A 22,790-nucleotide genomic window follows, 5' to 3' on the forward strand; every position below is an offset into this window, starting at 1 on the left:
ATCCACGAACCCCTGAGCGGTCTCCCCGTCTCCCCGTCGTCTAAGCCCTGATCTTTGGGAAGGAGGACAAGAGGGGGACAACAATTGCAGCCTCTGGGGCCTCCCGTTTCCGCTCCAGATCAGGATTTATCTTTTCTAAGCCACCTCCATCCTAATGCTGGATCACTTTGGTGTCACTCAAAGTGAAAGCAGGCTCACTCTCTTTAACCACCTGGCAATAAACAAGGGATTTTCGGAGGACCACCTCCTCACTGGGGAGACTGCGTTCCCGAACTGGCGACTTCCTGTGTCCTGCCCGGATGCCTGGATTTGCCCGCCTGGTAGACTCTCGCGGGAGGGAGCCCCGGGACGGAGGCCTCCCTCTGTTCTCCTGGCGGGGCCTCTCGGGAACGGGAACGCGCCGCGCAGGGCGCAGCGGCTGCCGGCCTTTCCCACGTTTGCAGTGAGAGGCAGAGAGCGGGCCTTTGCCAGCGAGCGGGCCCCGCGCCGGCCTCCACTGCCGCCTGCCTTTCCAGCCCGGGCGCTCCCGTGGGCGCGTGGCGGCGTTTCCCGGCGGTTCCAGGCCCGTTTCCCCAGGGACTGTGGCGTCGGCCGCCTTCTCACGCCTGGGCTCGTTTCATGCCCCCGCGTCTTCTTCTGGGAAGAGCCTTTGCCCGTGTTTAATTGGGGCTGCTTGTCACCTCGGTATTGAGCTGTAATGGCCCTGCACGTGTCCCTGAGAGAGGTTGCTCGGCGTGTTGTGAGTGTTCTCTCCCCGTGTGTGGCTTGCCGTCTCATTTTTAGCAGTGTCTTTTGAAAAGTAAAAGGTTTTAATTTTAAGCCTGATTTGTCAATTCCTTTGTGATTTGTGCTTTTTGTGTCTGCTTAGCTCAAGCTTTTAGCAGTTTTCTGGGTAACCTGCTTTTGTGTTGATTTTTGTACGTGGTGTGGTGGTAGTTGAGAGTGACTTTAACAACTTTTTAAAATACAGATGCCTTTTTGTAGAAAATACTCTCTTCTCTTGAGGTGCCCGGCGCCTGCGCTGAGCAGCGGCGACCCTGTGCGCGCGGGGTGTCGGCAGGCCGCCCGGCCCAGCGCCCCGGGGCTCTGCTTTTCGCTAGTAAAGCGGTGTCAGGGTCGCCGCGGCCTACGGTAGCTTTTAAAGTGAGGTAGGGGGCCTCCCGGCGCATTCCTTCCGAAGCTGCTTTGGCTCTTTTCGTTACTTTGCCTTTTCATCCAGATTTTAGAGTCAGCTTTCGGTTTCTTCCCGATAGGCTCTCTTTTTCATTCGTTCCCTCACCTGTTTGATCTCCCTCTTCCTCCCTGGCTGCGCGCACTGAGACTCGCGCCGTTTTGAAGGGGCGTGGGGCTGGCCGTGGGGCTGGCCGTCAGTCCGGGAGGGAACCCGGACGCCTTCAGCCTAAGTGCGGTGTTAGCTTTAGGACCTTGGGAGGCGCTCTTTCTCAAGTTGGAATGTTTCCTTTTATTCTTTTTTTGCTGAGAGTTTAAGAAAAAACCATGAATGAGGTTTGAATATTACCAGATGCTTTCTCTGCATTGCTGGGATGAAGATGAGGTTTTCTGTTAATGTAGTTCGCGTGTTGACTGACCCCCTCACCCCAGCCTTGCCCTCCTGGGATAAACCCCCTTCGGTCGTGGTATGCGGTCTTTTTCACAGAGTGACTTTGCTGTGTTGATGTTTTGAGTGTTTTCCCTCCATGCTCAGGAGGCGCATTGCCCTGCAGACTTCTTCTCGGGGGTGCCTCTGCTGGCTTTGTTACCAGGGCGAGGCGGCCCTCCGGGTGAGTTGGGAGGTGGCTCCGTGCTTCTGGTCCCTTGGAGGAGTGCGTGCTGTGGGCATTGTTTCTTCCCCGGGTGTTGGGAGAGGTCACCAGTGACACCGCCCGGGCCGGCGTTTCCTCTGGAGGGAGATTTTTACCGCGGCTCGGCTCCCGGAATAAACCCAGGGCCGTTCCGGTTGCCGGGCCTGCCCGCGGCCCGGCCGCCGGCGCCGCCCCCTCCTCCGTGCGCCCCTGCGGGGAAGCGACGGGCGGGGCTCCTGTGGCGTCTCCTCTCAGTTGGGTTTACTCCCGTTCTCATTTACTGAGTTTGACTTCTAGACCCTAGAGAACAGTCACATGTTTTGCGATGGTAAAACAGGGCAGAAAGGCACATCCAGAGAAACGTCTTCAGTTCTGTCTCTCTCTGCTCTCTTCCTCCCTGCCCTCGGCGGTAACCCATTTTATTGTATTATTTCTGGTTTCTTCTTTTTCTGTTTTTTGTTTTTGTAAAGGGAAACAGACATGTGTGTGTTTTTGTTCCCTTTTCTCAAAAAAATGACAGCACACTCCGTACACTGTGTGGTGCTGTGCTTTTTTTCCACTTAATATCCCTTGAAAATCACTCCATGACAGGTTTTTGTAGATATTTCTCTTTCCTTTTACTTTGATATTTAGGTAGTTTCAGATATTTTACGATTACAAATAATGCTATAATATGCATATTCATTTACACCCTGTTGGTGTATCCTCAGGGAAAATCCCGGGAATGGGATTGCGGCGTCAGAGAGGATATTGGGCGTGGGTGTGGGCGTGGGCGTGGGCGCTTTCATTAGCTGCTGGGGACCCTCGGTGGGGCCGAGCTCTTTTCCATTCCCGCCGAAGTGGATGCCGATCCCTGTTGTCCCATGGCCAATGGAGACCTATTTTTAATAGGCTTTTCAGATAATTGTGCATATTCTTCTTTGTTACTATTTTAGAACAAGTTGTAGTTTCTATTTTTTGTTGTGATAAACTATGCGTAACAGAGAATTTACCATTTAAAACATTTTAAAAAAGATTTTATTTATTTTTAGACAGAGGGGAAGGGAAGGAGAAAGAGAGGGAGGGAAACGTCCCTGTGTGGTTGCCTCTCACACGCCTCCTACTGGGGGTCCGGCCTGCGCGCCAGGCCTGTGCCCTGCCTGGGCATCGAACTGGCGACCTTTCACCAGCCAGGGCCCGTTTTGAACATTTTTAAGCGTGCAGTTCAGTGGCGTTAAGCACCTTCACGTTGTGTGCCCATCGCCACCATTGTCTTCAGAACGTCCTCACCCTCCCAGCGGGGACCCTTCCCCATTGACCACCGACCCCTCTTTGGTCACAGGCTGGCACTCAATCCACTGAGCCACACCAGCCAGGGCATCTTCTGCCATTTTTTAATTGGGCTGTTTTCTTGATGTTGAGTTATGAGAATTCTTAATATATTCTGGATTCTAGACCCTTATCAGATACGTGATTTTCAGATACTTTGTCCCATTTTGTGGCTTGCCTTGTCGCTCCCCTGATAGAATCCTTTGCAGAAAAGTGTTTAATTTCAGTCAAGTCCAGCTTATCTGTTTTTCTTTAGTTGCTTGTGCTTTTGGTGTCATAGCCAAGAAAGCATTGCCACATCCAGTGTCAGGGCGCTCTCTTTCCCTCACCAGGTTTTCTTCTGCGCGTTTTGGCTCTTACGTTTAGGCCTGGGTCCGTTTTGAGTTAATGTTTGTATATAGTATGAGGTAAGGCCCAACTCCCTTCTGCACGTGGACGTCCGGCCTCCTCAGTGCTGTTTGTTGAAAAGGCCGGCCTTTCCCGCTGCGTGGCCTCGGCACCCGTTTGCCGGGACTGTTGAGGCGCGTCTCTGGGCCCCCAGTCGGCTCCGCGGGCCTGTGTGTCTCCTCACGCCGGCACAACACGGTTTTGATTACTGTGGTTTTATAATAAGTTGTGACATAAAAATGTGAGTTCACCCACTTTGATCATATTTTCCGAGATTGTTTTGGCTATTCTGGGTCCCTTAAGATTTCATATGAATTTTACAATGGAATTTTCTATGTCTGCATAAAACAGCATTAGCATTTTGATAGGGACTACATTGAATCTAGAGGTTACTTTGGGTAGTGAAGACCTCTTGCCGATGTTACTCTTCCTACAGGTGGTCGTTTCTTACAGGTTAATTGTGGTGTGAAATTGGAAACCCGTCAGTGATCTGAGGAAACTCGTGTTAAACTAATTGATGGAGTGTACTTTTGATGGACTTTTTATCCACACATGGTTTTGTAACATCACACATTGGTCATTTGAAAAATGTGGTTCACTGAATTACGTACATCTTCTAGATGTTAGTGTGTTTTATTAGACATGATAAAAAAAATCACATGAGCTAACTTTACTACCAGTTACGGAAAAGTATTTTACTCTTAGGAATCTGTCAAGTTTATGGTGGTGGATACAAATTTTGGAAGATTTAATTTGTGTTTCAAAGCTTGAGACTTTCTTGGTTCTTCTCTTTGAAGAAGTTTAATTCATTTCTGAGAAAACGTCTACCAAATACCCAAGTCTGAGTGACTGTCGTTTGTCAGCTGTTTTTTCAAGTAAAATGTTTTTTCATAAAAGGTAGCTCATTGAGCCCGGGACGCAAGCCCAGGAGAGCTCCGCTCCTGGGGATGGCCACCGCAGGCCTCTGTTTCCCCCCACAGAGCAGGGTGGCAGTGTTTCTTCCTGCCTCACTGTCAAGGACATTCTTTTCTTCTTTTAAAGAATTTATTTATTTATTTTTAGCGAGAGGGGAAGGGAGGGAGAGAGGGAGGGAAACATCCAGGTGTGGCTGCCTTGTGTGTGTCCTCTGCTGAGGACCCGGCCCGCAGCCCAGGCCTGTGCTCTCCCTGGGAATCGAACCGGCGGCCCTATGGTCCTCAGGCCGGCGCTCAGCCAGGGCATCAACGACATTCTTAAGTGAAATGGTCTTTGTTCATGAATTCTGAGTGTGTGACCATGAAAAATAAAGTGACTACTTGTATAGTTGTGGCCCCTGGTTTGGCTCCCTAAGGTGTCTTACCCACCGTCATTGCTTTTGTATCTGCAGGGGAAATGTCGCCACAGTTACAAAAAAAAAAGAGAGAGAGAGAGAGAGACAGACAGAAAACTGGCCGCTGGGAGCTTAGCAGTGTTGTGAAAACAGGGTTGCCCCTACCGGATGCCAGAGGGGTCTCTGCAGACCGCGCTGGGGGGCCTGCCCTGCATTCGGTCCTTCCGGGACGGGGTGGCCTCTTGTGGGTGGGGTATGAACTCGACTGTGGTCCTGCAGCTCTGTGACGTGCTTCCCAAAAATGGGTACGAGAGCGATAAGAGAATTTTTTACTCTCCAAAAAAGTTCAAACACTAGATGTTTCAGTGACAATTCCTTGTATCTCTCTGCTTTTTCAAGTTCTACTCTGTCCCGGAATTAATTAGCATTAATAGTTTGGTACACATCCTCTTGAATAATTTTTATGGGTGTGGGCATTTTACATATATCACGCGGCATTAGACGTCTGTGGTGTTGTTATGGGACTTACTTTCCCTTGGGTTGGCCTAGTGAGAGTTTTGGTATTCGTTCTTACTAGCCATCTGCTGTTCCATCATAGGAACGAGCGTTCACGTTTCATGTGGCTGCTCCCTATCGGCACACGCTTCTGTTAATTCCTGTTCCATCGATGTGATGTTTTTTATTGACGTGTGTGTGTGTGTGTGTGTGTGTGTGTGAGAGGAACATCGATTCGCTGTCCCACTCATTCATGCGTTCCTTGGTCGGCCCCCGTGTGTGCCCGGCCAGGGGCCGAGCCCGCAGCCTCGGGGTGTCGGGACATTGCTGCAGCCGACCTGCCGCCCGGCCAGGGCTGAATGGTGTGTTCTGGTCTCGATGAAACCCAGGTTATCAGCCTTTTCTTTTATGGTTAGTGGGCTTTGTGCTTTAAGGAATCCTCTCCCAATTCAGGGTTAAAAATTAATTTTCCTATGTTGTCTTCTGAAAGCTTTCTATTTAATTTTTTACGTACAGCCTTATGATCCAGCTCATGTTTAATCTGAGGCTGGAGTCAAGGTTCATTTTTTCAAATCTACTTTGATCAAGCCTTAGCACTATTTTTGGACAAGTTCCTCTTTTCCCTTTGAATGCTTTCGACACGGCTGTCAAATAAATGCAGTGCGTGCGTGGTGGTCTGTTTCTGGACTGTGTCTCAGTCCGTTGATACGTATCTGTCCTCATGCCGTATTTTTATAGTAAGTCTTCAGTCTTTCATTTCAAGTCTTCTAGATTTGTTTTATTTAGACTGTTTAGCTGTTAAAGGTTCTCTTTTCTATACTATGTATTTCCAAACTAGGTCATCAGTATCTAAAAAAACACTATTGTGATTTTTATTGATTTTTGCAGTGAATTTATAGATCAACTTGGAGAGAATTGACAGCTCAGCGATGCTGACTCTTCCAGTTGTGGTGCGTCTCCATTTCACTTTTTACAGCAATACTTTGTCATTTTAGATACAGCGGTTTTAGGTTGTATTTATTTATCTATTCACCCGGAGGCATCAAGTTATCCAACTCATTACTTAACGAAGGAACTAGTGAGGTGTTACGGCTGGTGCGAAGGGAATGCAAGTGCCATGTGTTTGTGGTCAGACGCCAAACTGGACGAGCTGTCGGTGCCCAAGAGCCACGGAGCTGCCCTCCGAAGGGCGGGGTTTCGTTGTCACGGACATGGATTGTTTGCATCACTCTCAGTTTTCTTCTGCGCGCCGACAGCTGGGGGACCAGGTCACAGATGATGGAGGTAGAGAGCGCCATGATGCGTGGGCCCGGCAGGACACCAAGTCTTCTCTTCTGTGTTCCTTTGAGTTTTCCACTTTCTCTCCCCCTCTGTGAGCCAAGCAGCCTCAAAGGAGGATTGTTTTTGTTTGCAGATACGGCTGGTCTCGATCGGGTTGACCTGGTTATCTAGCTTGATGCACTGAGGCGCCATACAGGCATTTTCCTTGGCTTTGCAGAGCCCTGGAGCCCGGTTGTGACCAGTTCCAAAGTTCACTTCTCCCTGGAAATCACTCGAGGAGTCTCACAGTGGACTTGCAAAAGCTGTTGACATTTGCCATCCCGGCGCCAGGAAACTGAGCCCCGAATGTGCCCTCCACCAGATCGCTGCACTGAGACACATTTGGGTGAACTCTCTTCCTGGGGCCCCCCTGAGCACCCTAAGTTTCCTGGCCTCCTGAAAGTGTCCTTACCACTGTGAGGCCGGGGCCCGGGGAGCCAGGCCCCAGGCTGCTCTCCAGGGCGGTCGGCCTTGACTGCGGGAGCTCAGCCGTCCTCGGACCGTTCCCAGTGGCTCGCCGCACTCTGTGGGCTGTGTGTCCCCACAGAGGACACTCGGGAGGTATCGGGTGTACAAGCCGCCCCATCGTTTTCTGTCCTCTCGAGGCAGAGCGGTTCTCGCCGAGCCTGCGGAGAGCCGTGCTGTCGTGGAAGGCAAGGAGGCTCGGTGAGTGTTTTAACGTCTGGCATGTCAGTGGGCCAGGTGCTATTGGAAAATGTTTCATATCATTTTTATCAAAGTGGAGTTCACTAAATTGTTGGAGGTTGATGGCTTGCGAAGAAGTATTCAGAGTAGAACAGATAATCTCAGTAAAATACCCCTCTTTTATTAGTGCTGTGTAATTCTTACCCCGGGAGACCTCACGTTTAGCAGAAGTCTGAGCCCACCTGCTTCTTGGCCGAAGGGGCGCAGCTGAGCACGTGTCTGCGGGCGGCCGCCCTGTGGGTGCGCCCTGAGGGCCAGGCGCCCGGGGGGGCTGGCACCTTCTCTGCCATGAGCTCTGAGACTGCCCTGCTCTAGGCTCCAGTGTTCTGAGGGACCGCTGCCCCCCAAAGCCTGGGCTCCGTGCGGAGCCAGAGCTGTGCCGGGGGCGGGGCTGGGCAAGCCCCGTCCGCCCTGCACCTGCGTGTCCCTCTGTTCCAGGGCTGTGTGGGAGCGGGGCGGTGGCGGCGGCGGCGGCCCACGTGCATCCTAGTGCTGGTCGTGGGCGTGAGCCTCCTGTGGGCCCCTCCCCACCTGCCCTTGGGCCCCCGTTTTGGCCCTGGCACCCGCTGCCGGTCGCACGCACTGTCTCCTGACCTGCCTTGGTGGGGACGCCGTCGCCTGTGCTGTGGCCCTGGGGCGGCAGTCGGGCCTGCTGGGAGCGTGGGGCGCGTCCCACAGCCCCGGCGCCCGCGGCCTGTGGGACGTGGCCCTCGTCAGTAGCAGCCTGCTTTCCTGAGGGCCTGCTCCTGCTCACGAGCGGAGTGGGGGCCGTGAGATGAAGAGTCCCCAGTTCACGTCACAGGTGACTCTCTTCACAGAGCATGGAACACAACGCAGCCGAAGTGAGAAGGCCGTTTCTCACAGTCCCCCACTGGGAGGCGGCAGCTCCTAACAGACTCCTGTTTCTAGATGTTCCACGTCAATTTATGGGCTTTAAAAACTGGCTCCGTGCATGTGGGGGTGTGGCCTTCTATTCTGGGTCATCAGTCTCGGTGCACTTCCCTGGAAGCACTCGCGTGGCATCCTTTGCCCTGGCTGCCCGCAGGGGTCGGAGGCTGTCCCTGGCTGTCCCCGCCTCTGCCCTGCTGTTGGGGCGTGAGGTCGGGTCTAGTCCTTCCTGTTATGAACAGCACCAGGGGAAACACTGGGTGCGCAGCTCCTTTTAAAACGCAGCTTCAGGGCAAATCAGCAAGCATGGCCGCGTCTCGTCCCGCCCAGTCCTCCGTAGCTTGTTACGGCGCGTGGAGTGAGCCCGACGCCTCTGCGTGTGCGGCCTGGCCCCGGCTCTCAGCCTCTCTGCTCCGTCCCCGCGGTTCCAGAACTCCCCTGGCGTGCCTGTGCCCAGGACTCGGCCTTCTTCCCCGCGCTGCCTGGGAGCTTCCCTTGCTCTAGTCTCCCACATGGTTCCTGCCCATCCCCCCAGGGAACAGCGTCCTGGGCCCCGATGAGAGTGCCTGTTCCCGGAGCCCTGTCCTCCCAGGAAGGGCAGTGGGGGGAGGAGCCCTGGCCCAAAGGGCCCCCCAGCCTGCCCCCCACGTGCCTGCTGCTGCTCCCTGGGGTGCTGCGCGGGGCTGAGAGCAAGCCACAGCGAGGGCTGCCTTCTTGGAGTGTCTGTGCCCCAACGGCCCTCTGTCCCTGCGTCCCCTCTGAGAGGGGGCCGGGCCCACCGCTGCAGGCTCTGTGTCTCCTGCCCCTGCTGGAGGACCCTTGGTAGGCGGGCTGGGTGGGTTGGGGAGCCGGGGTGGGGAGGGAGCAGCGCTCAGTATACCATCGGAGGGCTTGTCCCATTCCTGAGCACGGGGAGTCTGGGCCAAGAGCAGAGCAGCCGGAGGCACCTTTGAAGTCGCAGTGCGGCTAGGGGCAGTGACCTTGACCGCCCCCCCCCGCCCCATTTCCCAAGCCCATGCCCACCTGTCAGGGCCCCTCACTTCGCGGAAGCCCCCGCTGTGCCGCCTGCCCCCAGGCCCTCTGCTCAGGCTCGGCCCTGAGCTCCTGGCTCAAGTTGTGTTGGGGCCGTTAGCCGGCCGCCCTTCGCAATGTCGGGAGCGTTGAGAAGATGAGCTTTTCCAGAGAGTGAAGGAACAGGCCAGGAAAATGATGGCGTGCGTTTGGAAGGCTCTGAGAGCTTTTTTTAGCTCGCATGGTTCAGAGAGCGCCTCTTGTTAATCAGAAGAATATTCTAGCATCCCTGAGGTGGCCCCACGGCCTAATTGGTACCCAGGCTGCTTTGAAGTCCTTTTAATCCTGCCTGAGCTGGTGGGAAGGATTCGCAGGCAGCAACTGTAAACTTGAAGTTTCTTCATTTTATTTACATGTGTCTGGGGACCCGTGTAATTCGTTTCCCTGAAACAGTTAAGCTGAGCCGCTGGCCGGGGGACAGCTGGGCAGGAGCTGGCCTTCATTAGGCTGGGTCGACGCCAGTCCCTGGCAGAGAGCCGCTGGCCGGGCCTGAGGCGGGGCCGCTGCAGCCTCGGGGTCCCTGGGCTGGCGCGGCCGGGCTGGTGCTGCTGAGCCGGGCCGTCGGCATGTGGGCACCACATGTGGGAGATCTTGTGGCTGTGCCGGCCTCGTGACCCCAGCCGTCCCTGGGGGTGTGGAGTTCCCCAGCCACTGACCGCACACCGAGCTGGCCGGTCACAGGCTCGTCTCCCCGCTGCACCTGTGGGCATGGGCGCCGCCCGTGGGGCCGGCCCTGCTACAGCTGGTCCCAGCCTGACCACCGAAGGCTTCCAGCGGCGGCCTGAGCCCAGCCTCCCCGCCTCAGGGTGGGCTCATGGCCCTCCAGGCCCCTGGTCCCCTCCCCCACCCCTGACTGCTTCACGCCCGGCTCCTGCAGGGACTTGGGTGGGGGTGGGGGCTGCTGCTCAGCTGGTGCTTGGGTTGTAGGCTCTTCCTGGTTTTCAAAAATTTCGAATGTATTATCCGTGGGAAAAGGTACATACATAGGTGTCTCCTCTGTCCCATCCTCAGGATGAGGGGGACAGTTCCTTTGAAAGCTTGTGGGCCTCCGCGGCTCTACCCCCCGGCTCCCCACCTGCGAAGTCAGGCCCCTCGTCCAGGGTCCTGGTGTGGGATTCTCTGCTGAGCCCACTCGCCCAGCCCCGCTCGCGGGAGGCGCTGCTGTCCGTCCGAAACGGGCCCCTCCTGCCAGGCTCACATCTTCCTGTGAAATTACATAACTTAATTAAATATTAGAGAGGCCGATGAAAAATACATGTGGGAAGAAAGCAGTGTTTCTTTGAGAATGAAGTTCAATGCTTTGGAAAGTCTGAAAGGAAAATTGCCAAAAAATTGCTGTTGAATAAAGCAATTGACTGTAAAAGATTAAGAAAGTTGTAACATTTTAAAGAAACAGTTAAAATTATGGATTATGTTTTGTGGTTTATGCAAAAAATATAAGATGAAACTCAAATTAGTGGACTCACAGAAGTTTACAACTTGGGGAATGATTGCATATTTGTAATACTTTAAGTCAAAATGTTTGATATATAAACATTTTATTCCCTGCTTCTGCCAACTTTTGGGATCAATTACCAGCATTGATTATTTTGCATAGGAAGCCTTTTACTAGTGTATTTTTTGCCCCATTTATAATATAAATTATTCTTATTGTATTATGTAGCTAACCATCATTTAGGATTGATACCAGATTGTGTTATTGTAAATGGTTCTAGTTAGATTTTTATGCATTAACTCGTTACAGAGTATTGTTTTCTTCCTGGAAAATTTTTGTATAGTGTTTGATTCTGCACTATAAGTTTATAACGCTAAGCTTTCAAAAAATATTTTCTTAGTAGGTACCATGTTTCCCCAGTGCCGATATTAAAGCTGTTGGGAGAGGCCTCGTGGCAGACCGCCCTCCTTCCCTCTGCGCCCGGGGGCCCCGAGTCTGTCTTGCCTCTTCCTCTGGACAGGTTCGTGCGCATGCAAACCGATGCAGTCGTGCTTGTTCATCTCTTTTATAGGAACGGCGGCATAGTGTTCTCATATAAAAAGAGTGCGTTTTCCCCTGTATTTTAAACAGAGTCCCTTGGTGCACGGAGCATAATTTAACCAGTAATAGTCAACGTGTAACCCCGTGGTGTGGCTTCAAAGTTCAGTACAATCTAGTTGGATAGCTCTTGTTCTGGAGAGGTGCCGTGGTTTTCTGTCCACTCGATTAATATTTATTGGAAGTCTCCTGGGGTGCCAGGCATTGTTCCAGGCTCATGGCCAGCGGAAAAGCGGAACAAAGTCAACGGAGCCTTGCTCTTAAGGAGCGTGCGTTCTGGTTGACGCAGAAGCCACAGGTGCTACCGAACAAACAGGTAAAAGAGCGTTGGAGGCGGCTGTGCGCTTTGGGGGAGAGGCTTTGGGGGAGAGCGTAGTGCAGGGCGGAGGGACAGAGTCCGGGCGAAGGAGGGAGGGTCTGCGCTGGAGGCTGGGTGTCGGGCACTCGCGTGGCCCTGGGGCGGAGGCCTGGAGGCACTGACGTGGGGTGCCTGGGAGAGGCTGCGAGAGGGGCGGTCAGGGGTCCACGCTGGCGTGAGCCCCGGGGCACCAGAGAGGCCGCTGCGGCCCGCGTACCTCGGCCTCGGCCTCGGCCTCGGCCTCGGCCTCGGCCTCACGGCACTTCCTAGGCTGGGGGCGGGAGGCGCTGAAGGTCTCTGGGGGGGAGGCGTGCGCTCTAACTCAGGCTGTGGAGCCGGTGCTGTGGTTGCCATGTGGGGAGCAGGTCCTGGAGGGCCAGCACCACATAAGGGGACTGGTCATGAGGCCGCCGCATTGGTCCAGGGGCCGGGGGGCGGAGGGCGGCCTGGCTCAGGCATCCTGGCGGCGCGGGCCTGGACCAGTGGAGGGAGGGTCTGGTCTGGGGACGGCCCCAACAGGGTTGCTGAGGGAGGGAAGGGGGTGGGGAAAGCTCCGGGAGGGCCCGTTCTGCTTGGCCCGGGACCGGGCAGGATAGTGGCTGCTCGTCCGAGATGGAGAAACCAGGGGCGCCAGGTCCAGGGAGGAGGGTGGTCAGGGGCCCGGACCGGGGTGTGCTGAGTTCGGGGTCCCGCTCAGAGCGGCGGGGAGGGCGAGGGGCAGATGGAGGGCTCCGGGACGCAGAGCCCGCTGGCCTGAGGACACGCAGCTGGCGTCTGAGGTGGGGGCCCTCGCGGCTGAGGGCAGCCGGGGGAGGAGGTGGGTCTGGACTGAGGCAGGGCCTCCGGGAGGTGGGGGCCAGCAGCGGAGCTGAAAAGACGGGGGGCCAGGCACGGGGCGTCCCGGGAGCCGCCAGGAGGGGCCCTGGGGGCGCCATCCCTCTGAGGTGCTGTGAGGAGGCCGCCCATCCGGGGCACTGGGTCCCCGGACCTTGGGGTTTCTTGGTGGCTAATCAGTTTCAGCGCGTCGCTGCTTCATTCATTTTAGAAATTGGAGTCCTGGATCTCATCTTTTAGACTCTTCCAAACAGGCACTTTGGGCTTCAGCAGGAGCCCTGGCCTCTGCTATTAGTTGCCTCAAAATAGCTGCTGCCAGGGCTGGAACGGTCTTTCCCTTGAAATAGCCCCGTGGGCCTGGCTCCCCCAGGCCCTGGCTGTTCTGCACGCAGCTGAGATTGAGTCAAAATTCAGCTGCCGGTGGAACAAAGAGACTTTCTCCCCTTTTAAAGCCCACCAGTCAGAGTTAAAAGGCTTTGCAGCTGAAGCCAGAGTTTTGAGCAGCAGATGCCACAGCCCGGGCTGCAGTTGGAGCTGCCACTCTCCTGCTGTCTCCGCACTGGGGGGGCCCCCCCCCGCATCCCTCTGAGGGCCTCCCCTTTTGGAAGCCGGGTTTCGGTGGGGCGGGGCGGCCCCCTGTTGGAGCGCCTGTGCTACCTGGGCTGGAAGGGCGCCTGCCGAGTCCCGTCGGCGGCCAGCAGGTTGCTGCTCCCCGGAGCACCTTGGGAAACATCTCTGAGTAGCTCTGGCCACACAACAGAAAATAAACACTCTTCCCGCCAGTGGGGGGTACTTTGGCCTCTGGTCATTGATTTCCCAGGAGGTGAAAGCTGTGCTTGTTCAATAATGCTCCGTGATTCCACGTTGGCACGCGGAGCTCCCAGCTGGTGGGGGTGGCGTTGCCGTGGCTCCCTCCCCACAAGACGGAGCCAGTCCTGCATCCCAGGCTCCCTGGGTTGTCCCCTGCTTTCCCCAAGCGGTGAGTGTGAACTTGAACTGAGGTCATTGGCCCTAGGTAGCTCTGAAGTGACGGAGCACGGCTCCTGAGGGCGCCTCTGGGTTCGCTGGGGCTGGCGCTGCTGGTGTGGCTGTGAAGGCCGCGGGCGGGGGCGGGGGCGGCGGAGGAAGCCCCAGCGCGCCGAGCTCCTCGGCACCCGCGGCATGGTTGGGGCTCTTTTGCTTTTCAAACAGCATTTCATAGCCTCTGCACGGGGACCCTGTTTTTACAGGTGAAATAAAACCAGGCTTATAAAAGTCACATACCCGGCCCGGGCTGGTGTGGCTGAGTGGATTGAGCGCTGGCCTGTGACCCAAAGGGCCGCCAGTTTGGTTCCCAGTTAGGGCACCTGCCTGGGTTGCAGGCCAGGTCCCCAGCAGGGGGCGCATGAGATGCAACCACACGCTGATGTTTCTCTCCCTCTCCTTTTCCCTCTCTTCCCCTGTCTAAAAATAAATAAATAAAATCTTTAAAAAGAAAAAAAAAGTAACGCACCAGATGTGACGTAGGGAGGGCGGGGCCGTGAGGTGGGGCGGGGTGAGCGCTGCCCAGGCCCCGCCCAGCCCCCCGCCCAGCCCGGCGCTGAATGTGTGCTCTCGCCCGCAGGACCCCGGAAGACCTCTCTCGGTTCGTGGTGGAGCTGCAGCAGCGAGAGCTCGCCCTCAAGGACAGGAACAGCTCCATCGCCAGCAGGTAGGCCGTGCCCGCGTCCCTGCCCAGTGGGCCTTGGCCTGGGCGAGCCCCTGGGACGGGCCGGGCCGTGAGACTTAGAGCGGCTGCGCGCTGTGCCTGTCACCGCTGCGTTTCTGGGGAGCTGGCTCCGTGGGGCCCGGGTCAGGCGCAGCTCGTGGAGATGGTGTGTCAGTGATTTGTCAGGAGCCAGAAGGAAGGTTTTTTTATTGGGGGGGGGGGCTGATGTCATTTTTGGAAATTGGCTTTTAGAAACATCTGCTTGTGTTTGGACATAATCACATCGATTTAGTTTAAAAACCTCAAATGATAAAGAGCGCCTTTTGCTTTCAAAGCTCCTGTCAGATGAAATGGGCATTAAAAATAATTTGAAATTAAAGCTTTAGCATTTTTCCAGGTGATTCTCTCCATTTTACTTTGCATTTGGAACAGAACGAACTATTAGGGGAAACACATTGTTCTCCCGCCAAACCCTGAGGCGCTGGCTGGACTCACTTGCCCTGACAGCAGCGGACTGTCCGCCTCTGTCTCCAGCCCGAGGGCCCAGCCGCACTGTTGCCGGTGGCTGTCAGTGTGGCCTCGGCCGTCCCTTAGGGCGCGGCTTAGGGACCCTTAGGTGGGGTCCCCCGAGGTGGGAAGGCTGTCCTCCTGTGTGGCTCCGGGCCGCGCGTCCGCCCGTCAGGAGCCCTGCGGCCCCTCTGAGAGCCACGCAGCCCCCCTGGGGCAGGGGTGTCGGGTCCCCTGCAGGGGTGCCGAGCGTCGCCTCTTCTGCAGGGGAGCCCCCCCACCGCTGCCCGCCCGGTCTCGGGAGGCGAGGTGAGATTGCTCGGGGCGTGACCTGTTCCTGTAGCCTTGCCTGGCCTCCAGCCCCCAGCCCGAAGCGGCCTGGGCCCAGCTCAGCGGGGGGCGCACGCACAGGCCCCGGCCGACCCCGGGCCCCGCGAGCGGAGAGCCGCTGGCGTCACAGCATTCAGGCTGTGCAGAGGCGGGAGGGCCTCCTGCCGCGTGGGCCCTCCAGCTCGGGACCCTGTCCCTGCCCTGACGCCACACACACCTTCCTTGGTGCCTCTCCCCGGGAGCAGCCCCTTCAGTTCTTGGCTGAGTTTAAATTTCTCAGGTGGCCTTTGCCGACGTCCGTCTGGATTTGGCTTCCCCTTAGGCTGTGTGTTCTGTAATTGAGTCTTCATTTTATTGTAGTTTGTTTGACTTGTCTACCTAAGAATGGGTTCCGTAGTCACTGCTGTGACCCTGGCCAGGCCACGGCGACGTGCTGTGCCGTGTGGCAGACCCTCGGCGAGCGTGCGGGGCCGAGCGTGCGGGGCGAGCGTGCGGGAGGGTCTTCCGTGCGCAGTGCGCACACAGCGGTGGCGAGGATGCTCAGCGGAGCTAGTGGGAGGGCGGGGCCTGCTGGGCATGGGGGCGCCCCGGCGCTCTGGTCGCAGGGGTGAACTCTGCGCCTCGCTTGCTCCCTTGTCGTTCCCACCCCCCATCGAAACCCCAGGGCGCTTATTCTGGCTTCAGTGTGCGCCCCAGCTCCAGCCGCGGGCCTTCCCCCGCGCAGCGTCGCCCTCCTCCCCTCCCCACCCCCCAGTCCCGGGGCGCTCCTGGCCGCTTGCCCTGCCCCGCCCTGTCCCCGTGGCGGCCCCTCTCAGCACTGCCTGCCCCGTGTGCCAGTCACGGGGCGGGGCTCCCTGAAACGCGTCACGTCCTGCCACTCGGGGCGGCTCCTGCCTCACCCCAGCCCATCGGGACTGGGGCGGGCGGGCGCCATCCGGCAGTGACTGGAGGACGGACTGCTGCTTCTGTTCCTTCTCCTGCCAGGGCGTTCGTTCATCACTCCCCGCTTCCCCCTCCCCCCACCCCGCGAGTGCATGTCTGGCCTGCCCGGTGGTGGCAGCAGTGGCAGCAGTGGCGGGGGACGCGCTGGCGCCCTTGCTTGCCTGCCAGTGGGGGGCGCCCCTCCCCTGGCTCCCGCTGCGCCGTCCCGTCCTTGGCCCAGCCTCGCACTGAGGCAGCCCAGCGGCTTGGAGCCGCACGCGCAGTGTCCCGCTGGAGCGTGGGCTCGGCTGCTGTGCTTTGAACGTAAGCGATGCGTCATCGGGTTCCCCAGCAAACAGCCCCTGGGAAGGCTGCAGTCCTGGCTTGCGAGGGGTGCGGCCAGTGCGGCGTCCTCCTGGCCAGGCGGGCGCCATCAGTCAGACCCCCGTTCCCAGCAGTGCGTGCGCCTGTCCTGCGGCCCCGGAAACCTGGGCTCAGGGCGGCTGCGTGTGGGCCGGCCCTGGCGAGGGGCACACGAGCACACGCATGTGCGCGCTCGCTCACTCACATGGGAGCAGTGGAGAAGCGGAAGGGTGTTCGGTGGGAGAGATGTTTGTTTTATGGCCACAAAGGGGGCCAGAGGACAGTTCTCAGAGGACTACCTTTTCAATGAGATCCGCCGCAGCGGTGAAAAGAGCAGAAACAAAAGCAGCAGGGGCACTCCTGGTGCCCCAGGGGCCGCCCGCCGGGGCGGCTGCTCCCGCCGAGCGCTGGTCCGGCCTGCCCCACCGGCCGCACGTGTCTTGTCAGCAGAAGGACGCCCCTGTGTTGCTCTCGGGCCGCAGCCCGGGTCTCCGCGGCCCCGCGGCCCCTGAGTGCCGGGACCGTGGTGGACCTGCACGTGTCTGCCGGGGCGCAGGGGGCGCCTCGCTGTCTGAGATGGGTTAGTGGCCGGGAGGCTGGCCTCTGCCTAGGGTCGGGCTCTCTGCAGGGCCCTTGTGTTCCTTTTCTCCAAACGTGGGGTCGTGGGTGTCTGCCCCTGAGGGTGGTGGCGGTCACTCAGCACTGAGCACAGCCCCCAGCCCCGCAGCTGGGACGCCCTCTTCACCTGTCCCGCTCATGCCTGGGTTCCCTGTGCTGGGGGAGCGTCAGAAGGGCGCATGGGCCCGGTGGGCACGCTGCTCCGCCTGCCGGCTGCACACGCGTGCCTACATAGGCTCTCAGGAAGTCGGGGTCTGTCTCCCCCTCTGTGGGGACACGGGAGGACCTGCAGCGGAGGTCCCGACACCCCCTTCAGGGGACACGGGGCGGCCGCCTGCCTGTCTGTGTGAGGCTGGCGTGCAGGGGTGGGGCTGAGCCAGCAGGCCTGTGCTGTGCTGTGCTGTGCTGCCTGCAGCCGGGCCCCGCAGCGTCACCAGGGGACCCCTGGTTGCCTGCCTGAGGCTGCCCCCCGCCCCCAGTTGTCAAACCTCCATCCTTCTTGCTTGGGCACTAGGTCGGGAAGGAGAGCCTGGCAGCCCGGTGACCCTGTGGCTGAAAGGCGGCCCGGCCTTGCCCGGCGCGGGCCCTGCCTGCGGTGCCGCGTGGGCCATGAGGTGGTGCCGGCGCGCGTGAAGTCACTTCTGCGTGGCCTCCCCCAGGGAGCGCGGTGACCAAGCCCGGGAATTGGGTGGACAGTTGGGGGGCGGTGGCGGGCCGAGGACAGTGGCTGAGGGAGCTGCCCAGAGCCTTCCCTGGGAGTTGCCGTCTGGCTGCTCCAGGAACTCCCCTGGCAGGGCCCCCCAGATGGCCCCTCTCAGGGCGGGCACGGACCTTCCACACTGCCTGGCCCTGGCGCCTGTGTGAGTTGCTTTCATTTTCCAGGCTGTCTGGCTTTTGTCAGACATTGGAGGCGAAGCCCCCGTCCCCGCTGAGGGAGAACCCAGGGCCCCGTGGGAAGTCTGGGCTCCGGATCAGCACCGGGCAGGCCCGTGCGACTGTGGGGGCGGCGCCGACGGCCGGCCGGGCCAGGGCTCGTGCCTCACGGGGCCGGCGGCGGAGGCCCCGCGCTTCTCCGGGGCTCGCGGCGGGCGGCATGGGGGCGAGAGTGGACGGGCGTTGCTGGCGCCGGCGCACGGGTGTTTGTAGTCCCCAAAGGCAGCATCAGAGCGTGGCCCCTGCGGCGGGGGAGGGTCTTGGCCGGCTCCCGTCCGCCGCGGGGTTTCCCTGCCACAGTCTGGACGGCCACTTAGAGCCCCGCTTGTCCAGCACCCTGACGTGAAGGGCCCCTGCTGGCCTTCAAGTGTGAGCTCTGGGTCAGCGCGTCCGGCCCTGGGACCGAGGGCCTGTGTTCCCGGCAGGCTCCCGGCGATGCTGCTGGTCGGGCCACAGCGGGAGCCGCATGGAGCGAGGGCTGCGTGTGCCTCGGGCTCCCTGGGGGCGCCGCGGGGCTTTCTCTGGGGGGCCCCGAGCCTTGAGCTTCGGAGACCCTACCTCTGGTGCCCGTGCTCCTGGGCTCTGCTCCCCGGAGGTGGCCTGTCCGGCCTGCACAGGCCCTGCCCGCTGCCAGCCACCCTGCCAGCGGAGGTCTCTGGCTGACCTGGGTCCTTCAGTGCACGTGCAGACCAGAAAGTTCTGAGCCTCTGCTTGGGACCATGACCTCTGGCCTAGCACCTGTCCCTGCGCTTGATGCTCTGGAGTCTGCTTACCTGCTCTGTCACCTGGGGACACAGCCCTGTCCTCGCTGGGTTCTCCTGACCCTGCCTGGGGTTTCACCCCTGTGCTCCTTCACTACGCTGCCCAGGGCGGGCGAGGGGCCTGTGCCCGCAGTGGCACTGTCAGGGATGCTAGGTCTGGGCCCTGTGGCTCTGGGCGGGCGGCAGGCAGGCCCCCTGGGTCGGCTCCGGAGGGCAAGGGCAGGCCGCGGGCTGCGGTCGGGCCAGCTCCCCTCGACGGACTGCAGCGCCCCGGCTCCTCTGCCTGCCACCACAGCCAGCTCCCGGCGCCTCTTTCCAGCAAGACGAGCTGCCATTAATACTTCACACCCAGGCTGGTTTCCTGCGTGTTTTGCATTTCTGTATTTAAAATGGAATTTGCATATTCATAGGCCTTTTAAATAAGTTTTTTTGAAGGGATGTGGAAGTGTATAAAATGCGAAACCCCCCTTTTTATTCAAGCACTGGAAAAAGTTCATCCCCAGGATAGAATCAATTTCTAAGCGGCCAGTTCTCTAGCCGTGGCTGTAGGAGGTTTACCCCGGAAGCCAGCATGTTCCAGGGTCCACATGGCCCATCCCCTTGCTCCCTCAGCGTGCGGACACCCCAGGTTGGGGGACCTAGCCCACACCTGGCTCGAGGCCTGCCACTCTTCGGGGCCTCTCCTGGCTGGGACCCTGGCATCTCCCATGCCCTGGGGACAGGGTCCCCGTTCTCCTCTTGGCAGCAGATCTAAGGTGGACGAGACTCTGGTTTTGGAGGCGGCTGGGCATTTACCCAGGTCTGCCAGGCGGCCTCTTACGGGTGAACCCAGGCCGTCGCCAGGAGGCGGCCGGACTCCCCTCCCCCCCACTTTTTGCTCACTGTAGCGGAAGGGCTGGTCGCGAGGCTGCCTCCCCCACCCCTCTGTGGCCGTGCATGTGCAGCAGCGGCTCGGTGGGAGCAGAGAGCCAGTCTGCAGCCGGACAGAGGCTCTGGGGTCGGGCGCAGGTGTGGCCCTGAGCCAGGCACCACCCACGTCAGCCGTGGCCAAGGAGCACCCGCTCTTGCGGCAGGGGTGGAGCCGCTTCCTCCGGGCTGGGCCCCGTGATCGCCTTAACAAAGACAAGGCAGCAGGCGGGCCAGGTGCCCGCAGACCCGGGACCCACCACATGGTTCTTTCACAGCATCCTTCACTCAGCAGTAAGCACTCAGACACTGTCCACTTCTAACTGTGTCCCAGTGTTTGAGAGTGTCTAGGTTCTAACACCACCGTGGCTCCACGTAGGAAGAGTCAGGCCCCACTTGCTGATGACGCTTGAGTTCCCGGACCGCTGTGCATGAACTTGAGAAACCCTGGGCCAGAGAACTTCCTGCTCAGCCCTGAAGCCCAGTGCTGCTGGCAGAGGGGAGTGAACAGGCCCGGGAAAGCGCGCACACTGATTCCCGACGTACGAGTGCCGGAAGCGACTCTGGCGTCGTGAGCGAGCCTTAGGACACTGTCCTGCCCGGGTTTGTCAGGGCATTAAAACCGAGGGGTCTCCCTCCCTCGGTGGCCTCAGCCCCATAACCCAGCAGCTGTGCGGAACATGGGATGGAGACGAGGGGGCAGAGCCTCTTTCCTCCGAGGACGCAGCGCGGAGCAAAGAGCCTGTTGAGCGCCCTTAGCTTGGGTCAGCTTGTGTGAGAGCAGGGGCCTCTGGAAGCCACCTTTCGGCTGCAGGATTGGTCCTGCCTCTGAGGCGTCTCTCTAGATCCTGTTAAAAACTGGGAAGGACAGTGTAGGGACAAAGAAACACGTGTATTAAGCACCTGTGATGCCGGAAGTTTGACACGTCACCTGCCCTAATGCCCACACTAATCCTACACACGAGACACACGTTCTTCCAAGGACGGCAGTTCCCCAGGGCCCTGTGGTTACTTCCTGGTGGAGCCTGGATACGAGTGTGGTCCACCTGCCCCCAAACCCCTGCCCCCTGGGCACTGCTGGGCGCCGCCTTCTCACGCTGGTTAACCCGAAGTTAATTGCCCCTTGGGGCCATGCCACCCCCTTCCCCACCCTTTCCGACAGCAAAGCGAAGAGACGCAGCTCAGCACACTCCGTGGCGGGCGCGGCACTGAGTCCCGGTGACTGGGCAGGTTTCGGTAGGCCCTCGGCAGCCCTAGGGCAGAAGACATTCAGGAGGAGGCGGCAGCGGGGACCTCAGGCCCTGCCTGGGGGCGGGGGGGGGCGCTGTCCTTCTGCCTGGGAAGCTGAAGTCCCGGGGCCACAGTCAGGGAGCTGGAGGGTGCTCCCGTGGGACCGATCTGGGCTGGGCTTTCCAGACGCCAGCGTTTTACCGTTCCCGTGGGCTGCTGAAGGTGTTTGTGGAGGAAGCCGTGCTAAAAGTGCAGGTTCTTGGGACTTCTCCCCGGAGATAGGAATTTAGGGCTCTGCTAAATACACTCTACCTCTTCGTTAGCACCCTTTCTGCGGGGTTCATTAAAGCACAGGCGTCCTCGTCGTGAGACAGGTGACAGGTGAGAATTCATCACGGTGGTGGCCCCAAACCACCTGCATCCTCAGGACCCTTCACACTAAACAGTTACTGAAAACAAAGAGCTTCTGTTTGTGGGGGTTGTATCAATCAATAGTCACTGTTTATGAAAACCTAAACAAAAATTTTAAAAATTATTTAGTTATATTTATAATTTCATTAAAAAGAACTCATTGCTTTTTAATATAAAACATATTTATGAAAAACATATGTTCTTCCCTGGCCGGGTGGCTCAGTTAATTGGAGCATCATTCCATATACCAGAAGGTTGTGGGTTCAATACCTGGTCAGGGCACTTGCCTGGGTTGTGTGTTTGACCCACCCGTCTGGGCGTGTGCAGACGGCAACCGATGGATGTTTCTCTCTCTCTCTCTTTCTCCCCCCCCCCAACCCCACATATTCTCGGTGGAGGATGACGATGATATAGCAAAAATTTCACATTTTTCCGAGGTGCTCTGAGTCTTTGTGATGGAAGGCGGCTGACGCTCCTCCAGCCGTCTGCATTCGGTCTTGTGCTGTGCTGTCCGGCTGAAGGAGACCTGGCCTCCCGCGGGTCTGTGGGCAGAGGAAGCAGGACCTGGCAGACCCCCAGAGGACCCCCTTGACCTGCAGCACCCCGTCGTCCCTCACAGCGCAGCCGGTGCTCAGAGCCCTTCTCCGTCCGGGCGGAGGGCTGGCAGAGCGAGGGCTAACTCGCCTTGGACACCGGCTGTCCCGGGGCCTGTGCTCCGTGTGGTCTCTCTGAACTCTGGGCCTGCGTGCACAGGGCCCTCGGTAAAGTCTCTCCATTTGAAATCCAGGGACACCAGTCTTTAAACATCTGGGAAGGCGTCCTGAGTTTTGGTTTCCTTGGGAAGGTGTTATTCATGTCTCCGGGAAAAGCTCGTTTTACCACGTGTTGGGGGTGTGGCAGGTGGATGCCTCCGTGTCCGTCAGCAGAACTGACTTTCCTTGCAGGCGCCCTTGTCCTAGGTGATCAGCACGGGAGGCCAGCCCGGCTCCGGGGAAGCTGAGAGCTCGGGCAGCCCTCAGGCGCCCTCTGCAGTGCAGCGGGCCACCCGCGCTCACGCATGCGGGGCCGCCGGGGTCCGAGGAGAGCCCTTAATGAGAGAAGGCGGGCCCCCCCCTCCCCTCCCGCCGAGACACTTCCAGCTGCTGGACTCGCTCAGGCCCCTGGCTGCGGGTGCTGTTTGAAGGGCAGATTCTTTTTGTTGTAGGAGAGAAGCTGCTGTCTCACTGTCAAAAGATGTTTTCATCTTCCATCCCAGTAAGGAACTTAGGTGCTTTCCTGCCAAGGTCAGGAACGAGTCAGCGAAGTTCTGTTTAACATTGTCCTGGAAGTTAGAGCTACCGCAATAAGACAAGAAAAGGAAATAGAATGTGTACAGTGGGAAGGAAGCAATAAAGCTGTCTTTGTTTGTAGATGACATGATTGCCTACATAGAAAACCCCAGAGAATTAACCAAAAAGCTCATAGAACTAATAGGTGATTATAGCAAGGTTGTAGGATCCAAGGCTAATATGTACAAGTTCACCAACTCCCTGTGTATCAGCAACAAGCAGTCAGAATTCAAAATTAAGGACACAATACCGTTTACATTAGCACTTCCCAGAGTCCCCCCAAACA

The 22,790-nt window shown here is 58.2% G+C and overlaps 1 protein-coding gene across 3 annotated transcripts in view; it reads left to right on the forward strand.

The window, feature by feature from the left end:
* MAD1L1 (mitotic arrest deficient 1 like 1) overlaps window positions 1–22,790 on the forward strand; it is a 186,015-nt gene that overhangs the window by 28,642 nt on the left and 134,583 nt on the right. For 2 of the 3 annotated variants that reach the window (XM_054565423.1, XM_054565497.1), the window contains exon 10: window positions 14,113–14,199. In XM_054565423.1, coding sequence (XP_054421398.1) covers window positions 14,113–14,199 — 87 coding nt within the window. Of the gene's footprint in view, window positions 1–13,385; window positions 13,489–14,112; window positions 14,200–22,790 lie in introns of those variants that run through there. The other variant, XM_054565573.1, reaches the window with a different exon arrangement.

This window comes from Pteronotus mesoamericanus, unplaced genomic scaffold (genome assembly GCF_021234165.1).
Source record: "Pteronotus mesoamericanus isolate MK-2021 breed Mesoamerican mustached bat unplaced genomic scaffold, CSHL_Meso_final contig_1, whole genome shotgun sequence".
Classification (NCBI taxonomy): domain Eukaryota; kingdom Metazoa; phylum Chordata; class Mammalia; order Chiroptera; family Mormoopidae; genus Pteronotus; species Pteronotus mesoamericanus.